General features: G+C 38.6%; 1 protein-coding gene across 1 annotated transcript in view; it reads right to left on the bottom strand.

Annotated features, from left to right (window-relative positions):
* Positions 1 to 17149, bottom strand: part of tnr (tenascin R (restrictin, janusin)) — a 219922-nt gene that overhangs the window by 50878 nt on the left and 151895 nt on the right. The window contains exons 10-16 of the mRNA XM_085389939.1: positions 11728 to 11847; positions 11416 to 11559; positions 10384 to 10499; positions 6570 to 6720; positions 2489 to 2667; positions 2139 to 2229; positions 1605 to 1705 (exon numbers count right to left, since the gene is read on the bottom strand). Of these exons, the coding sequence (XP_085246065.1) occupies positions 1605 to 1705; positions 2139 to 2229; positions 2489 to 2667; positions 6570 to 6720; positions 10384 to 10499; positions 11416 to 11559; positions 11728 to 11847 (902 nt within the window). The remainder of the gene's footprint in view (positions 1 to 1604; positions 1706 to 2138; positions 2230 to 2488; positions 2668 to 6569; positions 6721 to 10383; positions 10500 to 11415; positions 11560 to 11727; positions 11848 to 17149) is intronic.

Below are 17149 nucleotides of genomic sequence, written 5' to 3'. Positions count from 1 at the left end.
AGTTTATTCCTTTAATTTGTTCACCATCTTTATATAACATTAAGTTGTTATCATCAGGATGTACGCAGCACTTCTATGTTGTAAACTCTCTCATTATTCAGGTCGCCCAGTCCACCTAAGGAATGCTGCAAGGATCCGATCAATCCTGAGCTTTAGTGGCACTCAGACTATCGTTCATGCTTTTATTTTCTCTCGGTTAGATTATTATAATGTGTTTTTTTTTTTTATCAGGCATCAATCAGAAAGCATAAATAGGCAGCAGCAAGACCTCTTACAAGAACCAAGAAAACTGAACATATTACGCCGGTCTTAATGACTCGACACTGCCTGCCCATGACTTTTAGAATTGATTTGAAGATTTTACTCATTATTTTTTAAGCCCTTCATGGCCTGGCCCCTGAATTTAAACCAATCATATCTCCCAACCAGTGTGCAGCCTCAGATTCTCAGGCAAAACCTGATAACTGCTCCCACCTCTCGCTTAAAAACAAAAGGCAATCCAGCGTTTGCTGTTGGGGTTGCTTTTGTTGTGGTATGAACTGCATGAGGAAATCTGGCCTCATCAGTATCTTCTTTTAAATGACTGCTAAACACTTTTTGGGGGAAATTTTAACATGGATTTTATATTGTCTGACATTCTTAGCTTATCTTATAACTTCTAAAGTTTTATGTTGATTTTAAGTTATTCCTTAAGGTGGAATCATACTGTGTTTTATTCCTATTCTTATACTGACTACATACAGAACTTAATATATAAATTGTTTTGAAAATTTCCATCTAGTTTGTTCTTTTTTTCTGTGTTTCTAGTACTTTGTAACACTGGTTTTGATCATTTTTACAAATAATGTTTATTATGATTAATATTTTTATTATTAGATAACTTTGGCTTATGCTTGGTGATTTAATGCATTACACTGCGTATAATTCTATATATTTGTCATGTGTTAGCTATTAAATCTAAAGATGATATAATTAATATAGCATCAGATGCACTTTTGTAAGCATATGGAAGCCAAAATAATAAACAACAGATGCTTCGTGTCAAAGGTGTTGTTAATGATAAAGTTTAAAAAAGAGCCAGACCGATATAGGATGTTTACGACCAACACCGATATTTGGTCTGACAAATGTTTTCTTTCAGACATAAATAGATTTGCCTAACATTTATTATGTGTAGTTTTCTATTAGTCCTTACTAAGAAAATATGATAATGCAGATTAAAAATAAACGTTTATGTTCTGCCCAACTCTACTCGGTTGCTGTGTTTTGTTGCCAATGGGGAATGTGCAGAGTGCCCTCTGGTGGACAAACATAGAAACATAAGCACTCGTAACATGGTTGAATGGTGTTTCTCAGTCTCTTCTTTACTTTTTTATAACTATTTTTTTATAGTCATTAGCAATTATAAGTGCACCCATTAATATATTGGCAAATACCTCATATTGGCCGTATATTAGCCAGGGTCCAATACACTTTTCATTATTGATGGCTTCATATTACCTGCAAATTTTTGGTAATTATGCAGTCATGAGGACTAAGTCAAGCTGGTTATGCTTCACTATACTAGAACATGGGCAGTTAAAAAATGTCAAAAGACTTCCTACCTCAGCTTCACTGTTATCCCATTCAAGCTCGAGCGTGGTAGAGGTCTTGGAAACGAGACGCAAGTTCTTGGGGGCATCAATCTCTGAGAAAAACGATAAAGCTGACAATGTTGGGGACACTGAGACCCATTCTCAGAGATTGTGAACAAGCAAACAACAAACACAGGTCACATTAAATTGTCAGTTACTCATATTTAGCTCTTCATGTTCATCAAACACATTTCTCTTTGTATTTTTATAAGGTGTATCCTCTTCAGTTTTCTGTAGATTTTACTTCAAGTATCAACCACAAATAGATATTTAATGTGTAAATATGGCATCAGCGGGGAAAAACAAATCAGCATAGTGTTTCCATAAATAAGTACAAACTTTAGGAGCGTAAACATTCCCCTGAACAGATGTTCACTACTCCCTCCAATACAGATAAAAAGTGTGGCGTATATTAGGCCATATGTCATTACTGTTCTACTCTCAGAGGCAGACGCAGGATCACACACACCAGTATCACCACATCTGCTTGCTGTCAGACCTCACCGGTAGTAAATTCAGTGGAAATGGATCCGCTCTCGTTTCCTCTTTTCACGCCGCTCACTGTCACCTCGTAACGCGAGCCAGGACGCAGGACCTGTGGAGAGGAAAAAAAACCAAAACAACAGAGGCCGTTTAGTCTGTGTATAATCTCTTTGCATTATGTTTTTTTATGTGTTTGTTTTCTATTTGTTTTATCTCCAGACACAGAAGGCAGACAGACTGTGAGATTAGATCGTTTAACAAGCATGGCAAGTACAAACACAGACACACACACACACACACAGATATACTGGTAATACTATACTTGTGACCTATAATGACTCTAGCCAAGTCTCATTTCAAAGCACACGCACCTGCAGAGAGTACTGGCTAAGTGTGGGCTGGAGGCGGAAGGTGGTCCGTGGCCCTTCTCCTCCCACGAGGCCGTAACGCAACACAATCTGATCAATCTTTGCCCTCGGTGGCGTCCACTCCACAAATGCCACTGTGTCCGACACGTCACGCACAATCAGCTGAGTGGGACCATCGATTACTGCAAAACAAAGAAAATGTCTAATTATAAGGTCCCTTGGTGATGTTGTTACAAAGCACAGTCACCAGGGTGCGGTTTCTTTGTTAACCTTTCCGAACTTGGATGAAGTACATGTTGACCAGGCTGGGTATTAAAATTGAATGCCAAACTATTACTTGACAATTACTATTACAAGTTATGATCTCTTAATTTTTCACAACGCACTTGTGTTTTATCATAGTTTAAAAAAGTAAACTTTCATTATATGCAAAGTTAAATACTTCACTTGAGGATGGCCCCAAAGCAAATCAATCCCCACACACGCCCACATTAATAGAGATAAAAATAGTCTGGAGAAATAACTGTCTGGTTTTGGATAGATAATTTTTTCTTTCGTGACAACTGTACGAGAGGTGACTTTCTTTATGGCTTAAGAATCTATAAAGCTTTTAGGCTAAGGGGTATTTATTATTAGAGGCATGGCTGCTTTGACTGATTTGTGCTGCGAGCTGTGTGCGAATTCAAGTCACTTAACTTGACCACTCAACCGGTGTTGGTGCTTTTCGGGGCATTTTAAATGTAATTAAAATAATATGGCTTGTTGAGCAGCTGATTATACTTTTGTAGTTTAAAAAAAAAAAGGTTTTAAAATGGGGCTTAACCAATGCCTGAATACATAAAGTAATAATATAGAGAATCTATAGTTTAGACCAGTTGGAGAGACATCCCCAGAAAGAAACTGTCAGATGGTAAACATTTGAACAGATTATTTACTGAATAGCATTTAATCTGTCATTTGATCCCAAACAAGCTGAACCCCTAAAATGTAATCTAATCCCAAGAGGATGTAGTGTCATCGCCTTGAATTTTCTGGAGCGCTGGATGTGGATTTGATATCAGTGAAAGCTGTTCTGACAGCCAGTCACGAAAAACATATCAGACCTGACGCACGCTGAGACAGTAGGATTTATCTGCGTGAAAGGGTTAAAACATAAGCCGTGATTGAAGTCTTTCCATGCTGATTGCTAGAAAACAACACTTATCAAGTTCGCAGAGCTCAAAATACATCAAGGGAAAACACAAATGTCTGACAGAGGAGGGATTCACTAAACATTTTCTCTGCACTTGTTACAGCATCTATGCCAATGCACAGACATTTTGTCAAGGTAATGGGGTGTTAGAGAATGTGATAATTAGCACTTTATTTCATTAACCTGTTAATTACCTCTTTCCGCAGAAGCTACGGTTTAACATCTGCTGCGTTTAACATATTGTCTGGGAGAATGAAGGAGCGTTTGATCTCAAATTGAAACTTTTCGGCATAAATTTGCTGCCGTTAAAAGAAGTTCAGAGCTTAAAATGAAATGGCATTCTCGCACAGTTCGTGGCACTTAATTTGAAGTAATCAGCTTTTTGGTTCCGTTTGAAAAATGCGTGAAATTTTTAAATGTTGAGGTACTGACCAACAGAAAACTCCACAATGGATAGTTCAGCATACATATTTTTTAATTGAAAGCACCATGCTGTGCTGTAAAACCATAATTATTTTCCACTGCTCAACCCTGTGGGAACTCAGGTGAAAGGCAGATCTCACACACTGGGTGATGTAGAGCCAGTTTTCTTTTCTTTCAAACCTTTTTTTCTCTTCTTTTTAGTTTTCTGAGGTCTAAATAAAGTCTCAGACTAAGGCCTGACATATTGCAGGTCCGGCCTGATTCTTGATATATTAGAAATTGGCCCCAAGGGTCTCGTCCTAGAAAGCATCCCAGGGAAGACAGTTGCTGAGAACCAGTTCCCAGATCAGCTGCGCTCACTCTCTGGCTTTCCTCTGACTCCTCATGGCGCTACGTTGTCTCAGAGGAAGGATAAATCATTGCTCTAAATTATTTAGTTACTTCAAATTTGTCTTTTCCTCTTTCTTTATCCAATACGGTGTCATAGAGTGGGCTGCTGTAAAAAAATAATGAGCGGGTGCCATAAATTATTAATCGATACTTAATTACAACCCAAGAAATGAACAAAGACTTGACAGGAAATTGATGGTGTTTTGACTGTGCATATCAGAGGCTGAATTGTTATGGAGGAGGTTTGAATTGGTGAGGAGTGGGGGGGGGGACGATACTTCAGCGAGGTTTACGTCAGGGGCCTAAATGGTTTGCAGAGCAAATACGTCAAGGTGACATTCGCTGCTTTGCTGAGCGTACAGTGAGTCGGGAGCGTGCAGGGAAAGCTGTGCTACGGTTTATGTCGAAGTGATTAGCTAATTAACTGATTAACAGAAAACTTTTTGTAAACATTTATGCAGTTTCATTAAATATTTAGGTTTAGCACAAAATATGCTAAACTGTTTCTTTTTTTCAGTTTACAATTACAAGGATTAAGCAAAATAAACAAAACAAAACCCCCAAAAATCATCAGACTGAACTTATTTTTTGGCCTAATCACGTTCCCAGTTTACCGAGGATAAAAACTGATTTAGCTTAAAAAGGTAAAAAAAAAAAACATTCCCTGCAACCCTCAACATGGTAAGCAGATTCTGAAATGGATGACTGAAAGAATTTATGGTTGATCAGCGTCGAATTTTATAATCACAATTCAAAAAAAGGTGGGACGCTGTGTAAAATGTACATAAATAGCAGAATCTCTTCTAATATTCTTAATCAAATATATAAGATCTTTAAATTGTACTATTTTATGAAAAATATTGGCTCATTTTCAATTTGAGGACCAGCTGCTTGTCCCTCTTTTGTCTGAGAGACGAGTCACTCAACAGTTGTGGGTCTTCTTTGTTTTATTTTTCATGCTTTTATGTGTTTAAACTTGGAGAAACTCTTCTACTATGAAGCCATTCTGTTGTAATAGCTGCAGTTTGTAGTTTAACATTGTCTTGCTGAAATATTCGAGGCCTTCCCTGAAAAATATGTCATCTGGATGGGAGCACATGTTTCTTTAAAACCTGTTTACACCTTTCAGCATTCATGGCGAGCTTCCACATGTGCAAGCTGTCAGTTACATATGGCACTGCCATACCATCAAAGATGCAAGCTTTTGAACTGAGGACTGATGACAACCTTGTCATTTTTAGTCCCTCTTTAGTCCAGAGGATCTGGCGTCCATGATTCTCAAAAATAATTTTAAATTTTAACCACAAAACAGTTTTCCACTTTGCCTCAGTCTATTTTAAATGAGCTTCAGCTCAGAGAAGATTATCATCACCACATATGGCTTCTTCTTTGCATAGCAGAGCTTTAACTTGTATCTGTTGATGGCATTGTGAACTTTGTTCACATATAATGTTATTTGAAAGTGTTCCTCAGCCCATGCTGTGATTTCCATGCTGGCTGAGGGTCTGAAGATCATGCACAGTACTGAGTTTCAGTCTTGTCCCTTGCACACTGATATCTCCAGATTCTCTGCACCTTTTGAGGATAATATAGACGTACGACATATGACAACACGCATTATTCTGAAGTTGTTCCCTGATTTGTAGATGCAGTGTTTTTACAGAGCAGTGAAACTCTGCCCATCTTTTTAAAGATGATCTTTTTAGTCCTGTTCATGTTACTTACCTGTTGCCAGGTACCCGAATTATGTGCAAAACATTCCTCCAGTTGGTTTTTTTAGTACTATTTTCTTTTCAATGCTTTTGTTGGCCCATCCCAACAAAAGCAATTGTGTCATATTACTGCCATCAAATTAAAAAATAACTAATACTTCTCATGAAATAGTAAAATAACCCAGTTTAAACATTTTATACGTTTTGTATGTATGTGAATAAAATATGGATTTATGAGATTTGCAGAAAATGGCCTTTCTTTTTAACGCACATTTCGCACAGCAGCCTAACATTAAATACAAATTTTGGTGGTTATAATATTATAGCTAATTGTTGTTAATTTACAGCTTCCAAACTGAATACATACGTGTTGTGACAGTAGCTGTGACTGGCTGGCTTCGACCTTGGTCCCGGAGCGCCACCAGGTTCACTGTATATTCTTCGCCTGGCCTCAAACCAGTTTGCACAAATGACGTGATGGTGCTGGGCAGCTGTGTAGTCATCCCTCCATCATTATCCTGGAAGAAAAGCAAGGATTAAAGTGACATAGGGGAAGGAAGAGAGAGAGAAAGCTCCTATCTGTTTTAATTTTTCAGTAAATATCAGCAACTGTGTGGCACAAACAGCGTCTCTCAGTGAAGGTAAGAAAAAGGCCCTCCCCCAATGACAGAACTTCAGCAGCTAATTTACATGCAGTACATTTTCTGTGTTGTATGCTTAAACTTTTGGAAGGTTTAGCACATTAAATTCCCAAACCGAATATCAAACGGGCTAGAGTGATATTTCTCTGGCCATGTTCTGCAAAGGCAGCACTGTGTGCGTTTCCAAAGGCGTGTCACTCATCCATACAGAGTCACAGCCATTCCCAGCTGTTCTCAGAGAGCCAGCATTGCTAATGCACTACCTGCCATCACACAGATGTTACACCCACTGCTGGTCCGAGATCTCCAATCCCCTGCGCTTTGACGGTTGCTATTAAAACAGAACATATAACAGCTTGCTGCTTTCCTGAATCAAATCTGTAATTAGAGATGTAATCCATTTAATCACCTCAGCTCCAATTACCAGGGTGGGCAGTAACACTCACAATGGTAATGTTCTAACAACAAGTGGTGTTCAATCTCAATAATAATACAGTTTCATGGAGGTAATGCTAAATTAAGCAAAATGAATCACCACAAAAGTATATCCCACTCCCATCTCATGTGTCACTTTGCTCATAATTAGTCATCATTATCTGTGCCGACAAGATCGCTTTGGCGACTTAGTCCCTTGTATTTTCTATTGCTTCCGTTTCACTGGATGAAAAGAAAATGTAGCAATTTAACTGCCCATTCATACATTCACTGTTTTCGTTCTTTTCTAATGATAAGAACTAGTGGGAAGTGTTTTTAGTCATCTCACAATTCAGAGGAAAAAATTCTGTACAACAAATACATCTAATTTGTTTACAGTTACCCGCGCTGAAAACTTATGTGTGAAAATCATTCATTATCCTTTTTAAACAGACAGCAATAGACGGTAACAAGGAAGATCGAAGAGTTCCCCCAGCCCGACACACAAAAGTATAGTCTGTTATTCAAAGTAACGGTGACACTGCTTCCGGAAAAGACGTTCTCGTCTTTTGTCTTTTAAATGTCATGTTTAATGCTGTGAGCACAAATATCAAAAAATCATCAACTTTGCTGTCTTAAGTTGAGAAACACTTCCTCAAAGACTAGTAGGAGAAAGTTAACAACATGTGTGCACGAGCTCGTTTGTTATCCTCTCATTTATTAACACAATTCTTTTTAAGGTGATTTGAGAAAAATAGACTTGAATTGGAGTTTTTCATGGTTGCATTTTTTTAAAGTTGAAAGAGTCCTTACAGAAAACAAATATGACACTAATGAACACAAAAATTGTTTAATGTCAATATGTGACTGCAATATCTGTCCAATAACACCAGCCCTAGTTGTCAACTGACTGATTCTTCTGCTTTTTCTCCTTCTTGGTGTCTTTTATCTCATTCTTTCCCTTCCATCCTTTTCTATCCCACCAACCATCTGCATGTCTGTGGTTCTCCGCTTTTCCTCTTTCCTGGCAGCTCCATCGTCAGCATCCTTTTTCCAGTGTATCTACAATCCCACCCCACCTGCACATGTCCAAACCCTCTCAGCCTTCCTTCTTTTTCTTTGCCTCCAAACTGCTCAACCTGAGCCGTCCCTCCGATATACAACTGCCTTTCTTTGTAGTCTTATCTATTTTTTTTATTGAATTACAAAATCCAACATATGAGATGTTGCAGTACTGCACGCATGCAGTACAAAAACCCTGGCAGTATATTACATTATGGGAATGTACCATATATACTGTGCTATAGCAGTTTCTAACCATATTAATGGTGGGTCCTAAAGCTCACCTTCCCCCCTTCCCTCTCGCTTTGTTTCCTTTTTACAGGGTAGTGAGTTTTGTGTTTGTTCGCATAGGCCAAAGCTTTCATGCCTACTTCCATTACAAGATTGTCAAAATTCACAATCCCTACTGCTAGATTAAACCCACCAGGGGTGGGAATGCCAACTCATAATATGATTTCCCCTGTGGCTGGAGAGAGAGGGAGGGAAAGCAAGGGACGATTGAGGAAAGAATATGAAAGAGAGAGAGAGAGAGAGGGAGAGAGAGGGATGCGAGAGAGGTGAAACAAAAAGGGATGGAGGGCAGTTTCAAGGGGTAACTGAAAAAAAAAAACAGTTACAGATTTCAACCAAGGGCTGTTGGATGGAAAATAGAAACAAGGGATTAGGTGGAAAGGCCCGGGGGGGATGGGAGAACACAACAGTGATGAGACATGAAGGAATGGACAGACCAAAGGAGGATGGGAACACTAAAAGCAATAAAATAAAATTAAGATGAGCACTTTTTTTTAACTTACTATCCTTAAAAGGCCTTGAAAAACAAACACACAAAAGCATCTTAACATCAGATTTGAGACTTAGTGCCTGGCTGGACCAAAGGATATCTCCCTTGAGAACACCTTAAAGGAGAAAACCAATTACTGTGAGAGGGGACAAGATTAGAGTTCAGAGTACCTGAGTTTACAGCAGGAATTAGAAAGAGAAAGGCTTTTGCTTTTTGGCTTTGAACCTGGCCCTAGTATGGCTTCGCGAAGGATTATTCAGGAAAAAAGAGTTCAATGGCTCATCCATCTAATAGCCAATAAGCTTAAGACAATCCGCTCGTTTAATTTGGTATGGGCTTTAAACCCCCAAGAAAACCTAAATCCATGCAGTTTTCTCCCCGTTTTTACAGACATTCAAAGCTAGAGGATGGTATTAGTGAGATTTGAAAACAATTATTTCCAATCAAGATTTCACAAGCAAAACCCTGAAAAATAAAGAGTGTGCAAATATGTATCTAAAGCATAAATAACTCTTTATTCCTTCTGTTCACCTCACAAACACACGGGGATTAGGCGAGACTCGTGCACTCTCGCTTCTGAATGGGTAGATGTCACATGGTGCTGAACTACATTATCAATCCCTTGTTTTACTTTTCTGGCACTGTATGTGATAAAAAACAATCAAAATTCAACCTCTGAAGCACCATCGTAGACGTCGTCAAATCACATTGATTCAAATGTTCCAGCAGAGCCATTAACCAATGAAACGATGGTACGCAAATGTACTGAGAGTCTGGTTGCCTGGGCAGTTGATCATTGCGGTGAATAATCAACCTGTTGAACAATCGAAGCTCAAATAGCTTGCCTTGTGATTCCACTCAAGGTACACCCCAGCCACACACAAACACACACACACACACACATATCAGGAATGCCCAAAATCAAGAATCGCATCCATGTGTGTCATGTTTGAGTCTGCAAGCTTATTTAATGGTAAAAGGACTGATTATTATACAGCACTTTTCTACACTTTTCATTGTTTTTATGTCTTTGTATGTTATAATTTTGGTCTTCTTCTTAACCAATGGTTGACAGGCCAACAACAGCACTAGCGAAGGTAGTCGTGGCGACAATAAATGGTTATCTGTAGACAACAGTCTGCAAAACTCACAGCCAGCTGTGCGAAGGACTATTGCAGAACCATACTGGATATGTTTCACTGTACTTTCAGCATCTGTGGTGTAGTCTGACATAAGGAGGAGTGTCAATTCCATTCATTTAGATTCAGACAGGTAGATTGTACCTTGGGGATGAAGCTAATCTCCCATCCATCGAAGGAATAGTAGAACGGTTGCCAGTGGACCTCCACTGATGTCTCTGTCATGGATTTGAAGACTAAAACATCTGGACTTGAGAGATCTGAAGGAGTAGAGACATATCATTGTTCTTCAGTTAACCAACAGTCCATAAATCACAACTGTCTAATGCTTAAAAAACTCTCTTCTTTCTCTTTTTAAGTTTGGATACGTGAAAGTTTTCATAGTTTTGATGATATATAACTCACTGAAAAAGAACAGCTCATTCTTTAATTTTCAAAGTGCTATAATTAAATGTTTCCCAACAATCTTTCCAGAATATCTAATTAAACCCTTAAAATTAAGTTTAGCAAAAAAATAATGCCCAAAATAAATCATATTCTAGTGGAAAAATGGATCCATCAGAGTAAATTGCCCTGAATCTAATTTATTAGTAGAAATTCTACTTAAATTAAATTCAGTTGTTGTTGAAATTGAGAATAATTTTACAAGCCAAGCCAGCACTAATAGCAATACACTGTATGTACCTAAACGTCACCTAATACACCGATCATACAATATTTTGCTTCCAGTGGAAGAAAAAAAAACTTATTCAGGGTTTTAATGCTTGCAGAGTGTTGGTAAGCGTGAAAGCAATTGGTGTATTTCAATATCAGGTGCAAGGACCCGGCATTAACACAGTGTGTGTGTGTGAGTGACACTAAGCAGTTGTTACAGGTGAAAATCACAAGCAATTTGCACAGACAAGCAAGTGGTATTCTCACTCTGTTGACACAGAGAAACATCTTTGGGAGGACTTGACAAAAAAAAAAAAAATCGTGATAGACACTGTGTGCACATTTGTTAATGTAGAACTGCACGTGCAATAATCCAGGAGCCCGGGGATATTGCATGAAGGTAAATTGAGATATTAAATTGGGAAACAAAGATGCTTTCAGGCTCTTTCTGTTGCACCACAAGGGAACATTTTATAAAAAAAAAAGAACAAAAAAAGAACAAAAACATATGATTGCACTTACAGGTCCAAACAGTAATACTGGCAGGAACGCTGATAGTGTTGTTAATGACAGCGAACACATTGATGTTGTACTCCATGCCAGCTTGGAGCTCCAAGATAGTGCAGGTAGTCGTGTTGCCTGGAATCCTTATCTCTAGCTGCACACCTGACAGGGAGGCAGGTGAAGAGATATACACCGATACATGGATGCACTGCTTTTTTTTTTTTTTTACAAAGAAATAGGAGATGTCGATGCTTTCAAGAGATTTCGAAGCAACGGGAAGTTAACTCACGGCTGTCCTGCTTTGAAAGGTCAGCGTGGATCTGTACTTACCTCCGGGGGTGCTCGGTGTGTAGGTCACCAAGAAATCTGTCAGCACAACTGACCCCTCCCACTCCAGCTCGATGGTTTGATCTGTCACCCCTCGAACTTTCAAGTTCACGGCGGGTGCAACTGTTAACGAAAAACAGAAAGCAAAACAACTAATTTGAATTTTTTTTTGTACATTTGTTTTTGGTGTAGCAATGAAAAATACAAATCTTACACTAGTAATCTGCTACTGTAATAAATATGTGATAAAAAAAAAAACCTTAACACAAAGCAAAACACTGAAAAATAGGCTTGAGTGGTACCATCTGTCTACCAGCAGCAGAAAGATGAGCAGCCGGACAATCTGTCCCTTCATCAGGCTGACACTGAAGCAGAAAGTTACAGGATTAAAATAGTTGTCATCAGCTTAGCGGAAGGAAATAACTACTGTTTTAACATGAAGATTTAATTATTATTAATTGTACGGATTCTTTTTTTAAGTAACATTTGGAACCATATTAATTCTTACAAAAATAATTTGTTTATTTGTGTGATTTGAACAAGTATCTGTGGAGATTACTTCAGTAGATGCCAAAAAAACAAAACAAAACAAAAAAACGACGAAGAAAAAAATGTTGTGCGCCTGCGGTGATGTGTGACTCACAAGAATGGCAATCTGTCTGCTCTGTGAGATGGGCGAGCGACAGATTGCTTCCAAAAAACGTTTTCTGTGTGGATTCGCCTACTTTAATCAGAAAACTGTGAGCATTTAGTAATCGAATTAGTATAAAGGCTGCAATTTGCAACAGAAGGTTCACATGGCATATGTCATTATTTCAGTGACTCGCACAGAGAGCGGTCAACCAGGTTGTGTATCCCTTGCTGTAATCCTTTGGTGAGCCAGCTTAAGCGCAGCCTGTCCAGTGAGTTAAGTAAGCCTGACATCCAAACTCTACAGATAAAAGATAATTTTACATGAGAGCTGTTGCCTTATCAGCTCAGCCAGATCAGTCAAAGGGCTAGAAAATGTTAAGGTGGTTATTAATCATGCCGATTTTAGAAGAGACATTAAAGTCTTACTTGTGGGCTTCGCAAGCTACTTAGTAGGAAATATGAGAATTTGTGTATTTTTGAAGCATTTCTGCAATAATCATTGAAGGTCCTGTGAAAAGGCTGAAACTTTTTAAAAGAAACTGGCTCGCTATAGTGGATTATACTGTGAGTGGAGTTTCTTTGGTGCACGTTCAACATAGCCAGACTTCAAACCCCAGTCAGAAAGGATGTTAGTTAGTTATCATCTTTCTTTGTTAACCCACACGTTGTCCTTCAGGCTCTGTGCGTGCTCCCATTTAAAGGAGGTGTTTGACCCATCATTTGACTTTTCTTTCTCACAAAGTGGATCGATTCAGTGCAGCCTACTTCAAGTCAGAAACCCCGTCAGACCAACAGGTGATGGAGATCTATAAAGAATGTGAGGAGTGTAACGGCAAAACAGAGCACTAGTTGGAAATAAGGTAAGAAAGCAATGCTGACGCTTGATCGGGTCTCTTTAGATTTGTGGCAACAAAGTAAAATTCATCCGTGCAACATTCTTGGTAATAACTATCCTCCTGACAGACTGATCAGTTTTGTAGTCTATGTTCTGGCAGCAATTTCAGGACTGTACAACTAAACTGATGTTGAATTAGTACAAAATGTAAAAACATATCCCTGCACTATTTGTATCACATTTGTCTCATCACGCGTGCAATTATTCCACATTTCCTTTGGTGTTATTACCAACATATGGCTAAACAAGCTCAATGTATAAACTGTATCTATTCACCAGAGAATATAAATCACACTTATACCGCCGCCGAGGAAAAGAATCACTGAAAACATGTCACTTCCACTCAATTTACACTAAACTAACTAAATGATGCCTTAACTGAACACTTGCTTTGAGTCCGGTTATGTTTTAAGTTACAGTAAGAAAGACACAACCATTCATGCATGTCTTTGGCGTGTAGGAGGAAGCCAGGGTACGCAGGGGGAACACAAAAGTGCAGAAAGGCTGCAGATGTGATGGGTTCAAACTGGGGAGTGTCTTGCTGTGAGGCAACAGTGCTAACCACTGCACCACCATGTCGCCAGCTGACTTTGTGACAACGAGAACTTCTAACTCATTAATCACGGTCTTTGGTACTCTGCTATTTAGCCTGTATTTATTTAGATTTTAGAACATTAAGTATGCAATTTCTCTTTTTCCGATCTAACGTCAGATATGTTAACTAACAGCATTAAATACACTGACACTGAAGAAATTTTAAAAAACTGATGATCCATGGTAAGCTGTGATGCACTCCTTTTTTCTGGCCCATTACATCCTTACAGTGAGTTACAGCTTTTTTCACCAAATTGGCTATTAACTGTTTTTTGCTTTGTATGAGATAATATCTCAATTTAATGTTTTCTTTTTAAAGAAAGCAGTGATGTAATTAAGAAAGTGCACATGCTCCACTGCTTATTGAGCAACATGCATACAAATAGGTTGTACAGCTAGTATGACCAAATTTCCTGCATCCAACTGGACCGTTGCAAAGCCACAGTTTGATTTAACGTTAAGCAATAGTAACTAGGCATGTTGAGCTTTCAGAAGAGGGGGAAATTCAGAATGTGTGCAAATGAAACCTGCAAATCACATATACTGTTTCAAAATATTCAGCTGACAAATTAAATAGTGAATGTGGCTTCCCAGCACAAGTGCTTTCTCTCATTCATTTCAGAGATTTACTATTATTTCCTTTGAATGTCTCTCATTGACAGTTGAAAATGCCATAAATTGACACGCTGGGTGCTGGAGCAGCACCCGACAGGGGCGGGACTTGGCTAAAGGTCAGAAGCTTTTATTTATTTTTTTACATTTTTGCCTCATACCGCCACCCGTGCATTTCACGCAGGCTGACAAGACGTCATCATCATCGAGTGGCGAACCTATTTTGTGGTAATGGAGTATGAGTAGAAAATATATTTATAGATTATTAAGATCTTGGTTATGAAAATGTTCTTACCCATAAGGCAGGCAGTAATTATTATATTTAAAACTTTTGTTTGTGTTTTAATTATCCCGAAGTCACGCCTAAATAGTGCTCTGTTAGTTTAGACACTGTGATTAGAGACAGATGTTAGCCAGGTAGCCTGTCATACTTAGAGACAGCTTATTACACCCATCTCATATTTGAACAGATTGCATTGTTAAAACGAATCCCAGACAGTAAAAGAATCCAGTGCTGGGTGCAAGAAATCCTGAACTTGAGATCATCAGGTCGTAAACCTAAGAGGTGGTGCTGAATGCAAATGTGGAGCCATAAAGAAAGACCGTCCACAACTCCCACAGGCAAACACAACAAAAGGGGAGGGGGAGACAAGTGAAGGACATAAAGGAGGTGAGACAAGACAGATGATACAAACAGTTTGACTTGGGGGGGAAAAAACTGTAGGATGGGCTGGATGCACAGAAGACACAGAAGAGGAGAAAGAGATCTGCTGGAGAAGAATAAATAATTTAACACTGAAAAACAACTAAAAGTAAACTAGAGCAAAAAGGATGAAAGAGAGAAGGAGATAAAGGAGAATTGTGATGGTGTGAAAAACAAAACTCTCCCCACCCCTGTGATACAGGACACTACAGCCGATCAGTGAATCCCCCACCGGAAACCCTTGGGCACTTTAGTAGAATTTTCCAGCACTTTCTCACGCACTCGACAGATGGGCCCATCCTGTACAGTGGCTAGATCATTTCAGAACTGAGGGGCAAATCCTGCAGCATTCACTTAACGAGATTTATTTCGTCAGTTCAACTTGTCAGGTATATAAAGGGAATGATAAATCAAAGAAGGGGCAATAATCCACGGGACAAAAGAATAGTGACTGAATAAGGTCATGCAAGAGATGAATGGATGAACTCCTCGAAAGCAAAGGCATACAATACTATGCAAAGGTCTCAAGCCACCCCTCATTTCTTGATATTTTCCTTCCGAGAAGCCAGACTTTCTTCGGACATTTCAAAGTGGTCTTGGGCAGTAGTTCTCCAGAGTTTCTGATTTCCTTTGGTTGTTGCCTACTTTTTCACTCATTTTTAGTCCACTCCTAGTACCTGAGCATTTTTAGAGGAATGCTGTTTTCCTTCTTATGCCACTTAACACTGACCTATGAACCACTCAAGAACCACTCCAGCTCAAGGGATAAACAACTGTGTCTATATATACAACTAAGCAAAGAACTGAATTTTCTAAAAGTATCTAAATGAAGGATGGCTCAAGACTTTTGCACAGTACTGTAAGTACAGCAGAAGGTCAGGGGTAGAGTGATTAACAAGGTTACTCAGAGAAGTCTGTCAACAGTATTAAATATTATTTCACTATGTGGCCATGTAAAAGCTCACTATTAAACAATTAAGTTGGGTAAGGTTTTGGTTAATTTTATTTACCCTGATGAGTGGTCTAACAGAGGATTGGTGCATTCAGACATCCCATCAACATTTCTAGTTGGTGAAAAACCAAGAGTGAATGACAGGCAGCACCAACCAACCTTGGATGGAACTAATCGCCTCTCTTAAAACGATCCGCAACATAAATCACATATTTCAAAGTACACTGCTTGAATCACATGAACTAATTAAAATGCTCAAGGTTTTTGTCTTCTTCAGCTTGTATTCTTCTGAATGCTTGCTTGAGAAAGGGCAAGTTGCTGAAGGTTGTTGAAGAATCTTGCCCGGAGTGTTTAAGTCTCATTAAGTCTAATCAGTATACTATTATAGGCAGATATAGCAGTATCCACCGAACTAAGACCCCGATGGTACAACTTTAAGCACACAACGAAGGTCAGTGCATCATCAGAGAAGGAACTTACCTTCAGGCTGCTATGTGTAATGGAATTTTTCATATAAATCACGCTTAAATGACTAAACTGCATGTTTTAATGTTAATTATAATATTTTGGAGTTTCTGTTGGGTGGAAAAGAAAGGACAGATGATTTTTAGGAAGCAAATCACGACAGATATTTTGAAGATACAGTACAAGATTGTTTTCTTCCTCTGGCTCAGAGTAAAAGACTTACTGCTGCACTTTGAATGATCCAAACAAACCAATATCTCAATAATAAATCAAGCTGAAGTTAAACAGACTGAGTTATCAGACTCACAAAGCCTGATAATCGTGAATCACAGGCGCGACTACCCGCTGAAATGTGATAACTGCCAACACAGACAATGCTGAATAAAAAAAATAAACAACAAGCACAAAAAATTTCTTTTGTGTTGTTTTTACAATAGTCATTGATAGAGATGCAAATAATAATTTTGTGTTGCACATACAAAAAGAGCTAAAACAAACAAACAAAAAAAACAAGCTGAAGCACAGTTTCAGTCGAAACCATAATAACGATGTATGTTCTCACCCTGCTGAG

Source organism: Rhamphochromis longiceps, linkage group LG18, assembly GCF_057381845.1.
Source record: "Rhamphochromis longiceps isolate RC_006_pf linkage group LG18, R_longiceps_female_GT1.1, whole genome shotgun sequence".
Classification (NCBI taxonomy): domain Eukaryota; kingdom Metazoa; phylum Chordata; class Actinopteri; order Cichliformes; family Cichlidae; genus Rhamphochromis; species Rhamphochromis longiceps.
The sequence above is the reverse complement of the archived record's forward strand: the minus strand, read 5'-3'. Positions and strand labels throughout refer to the sequence as shown.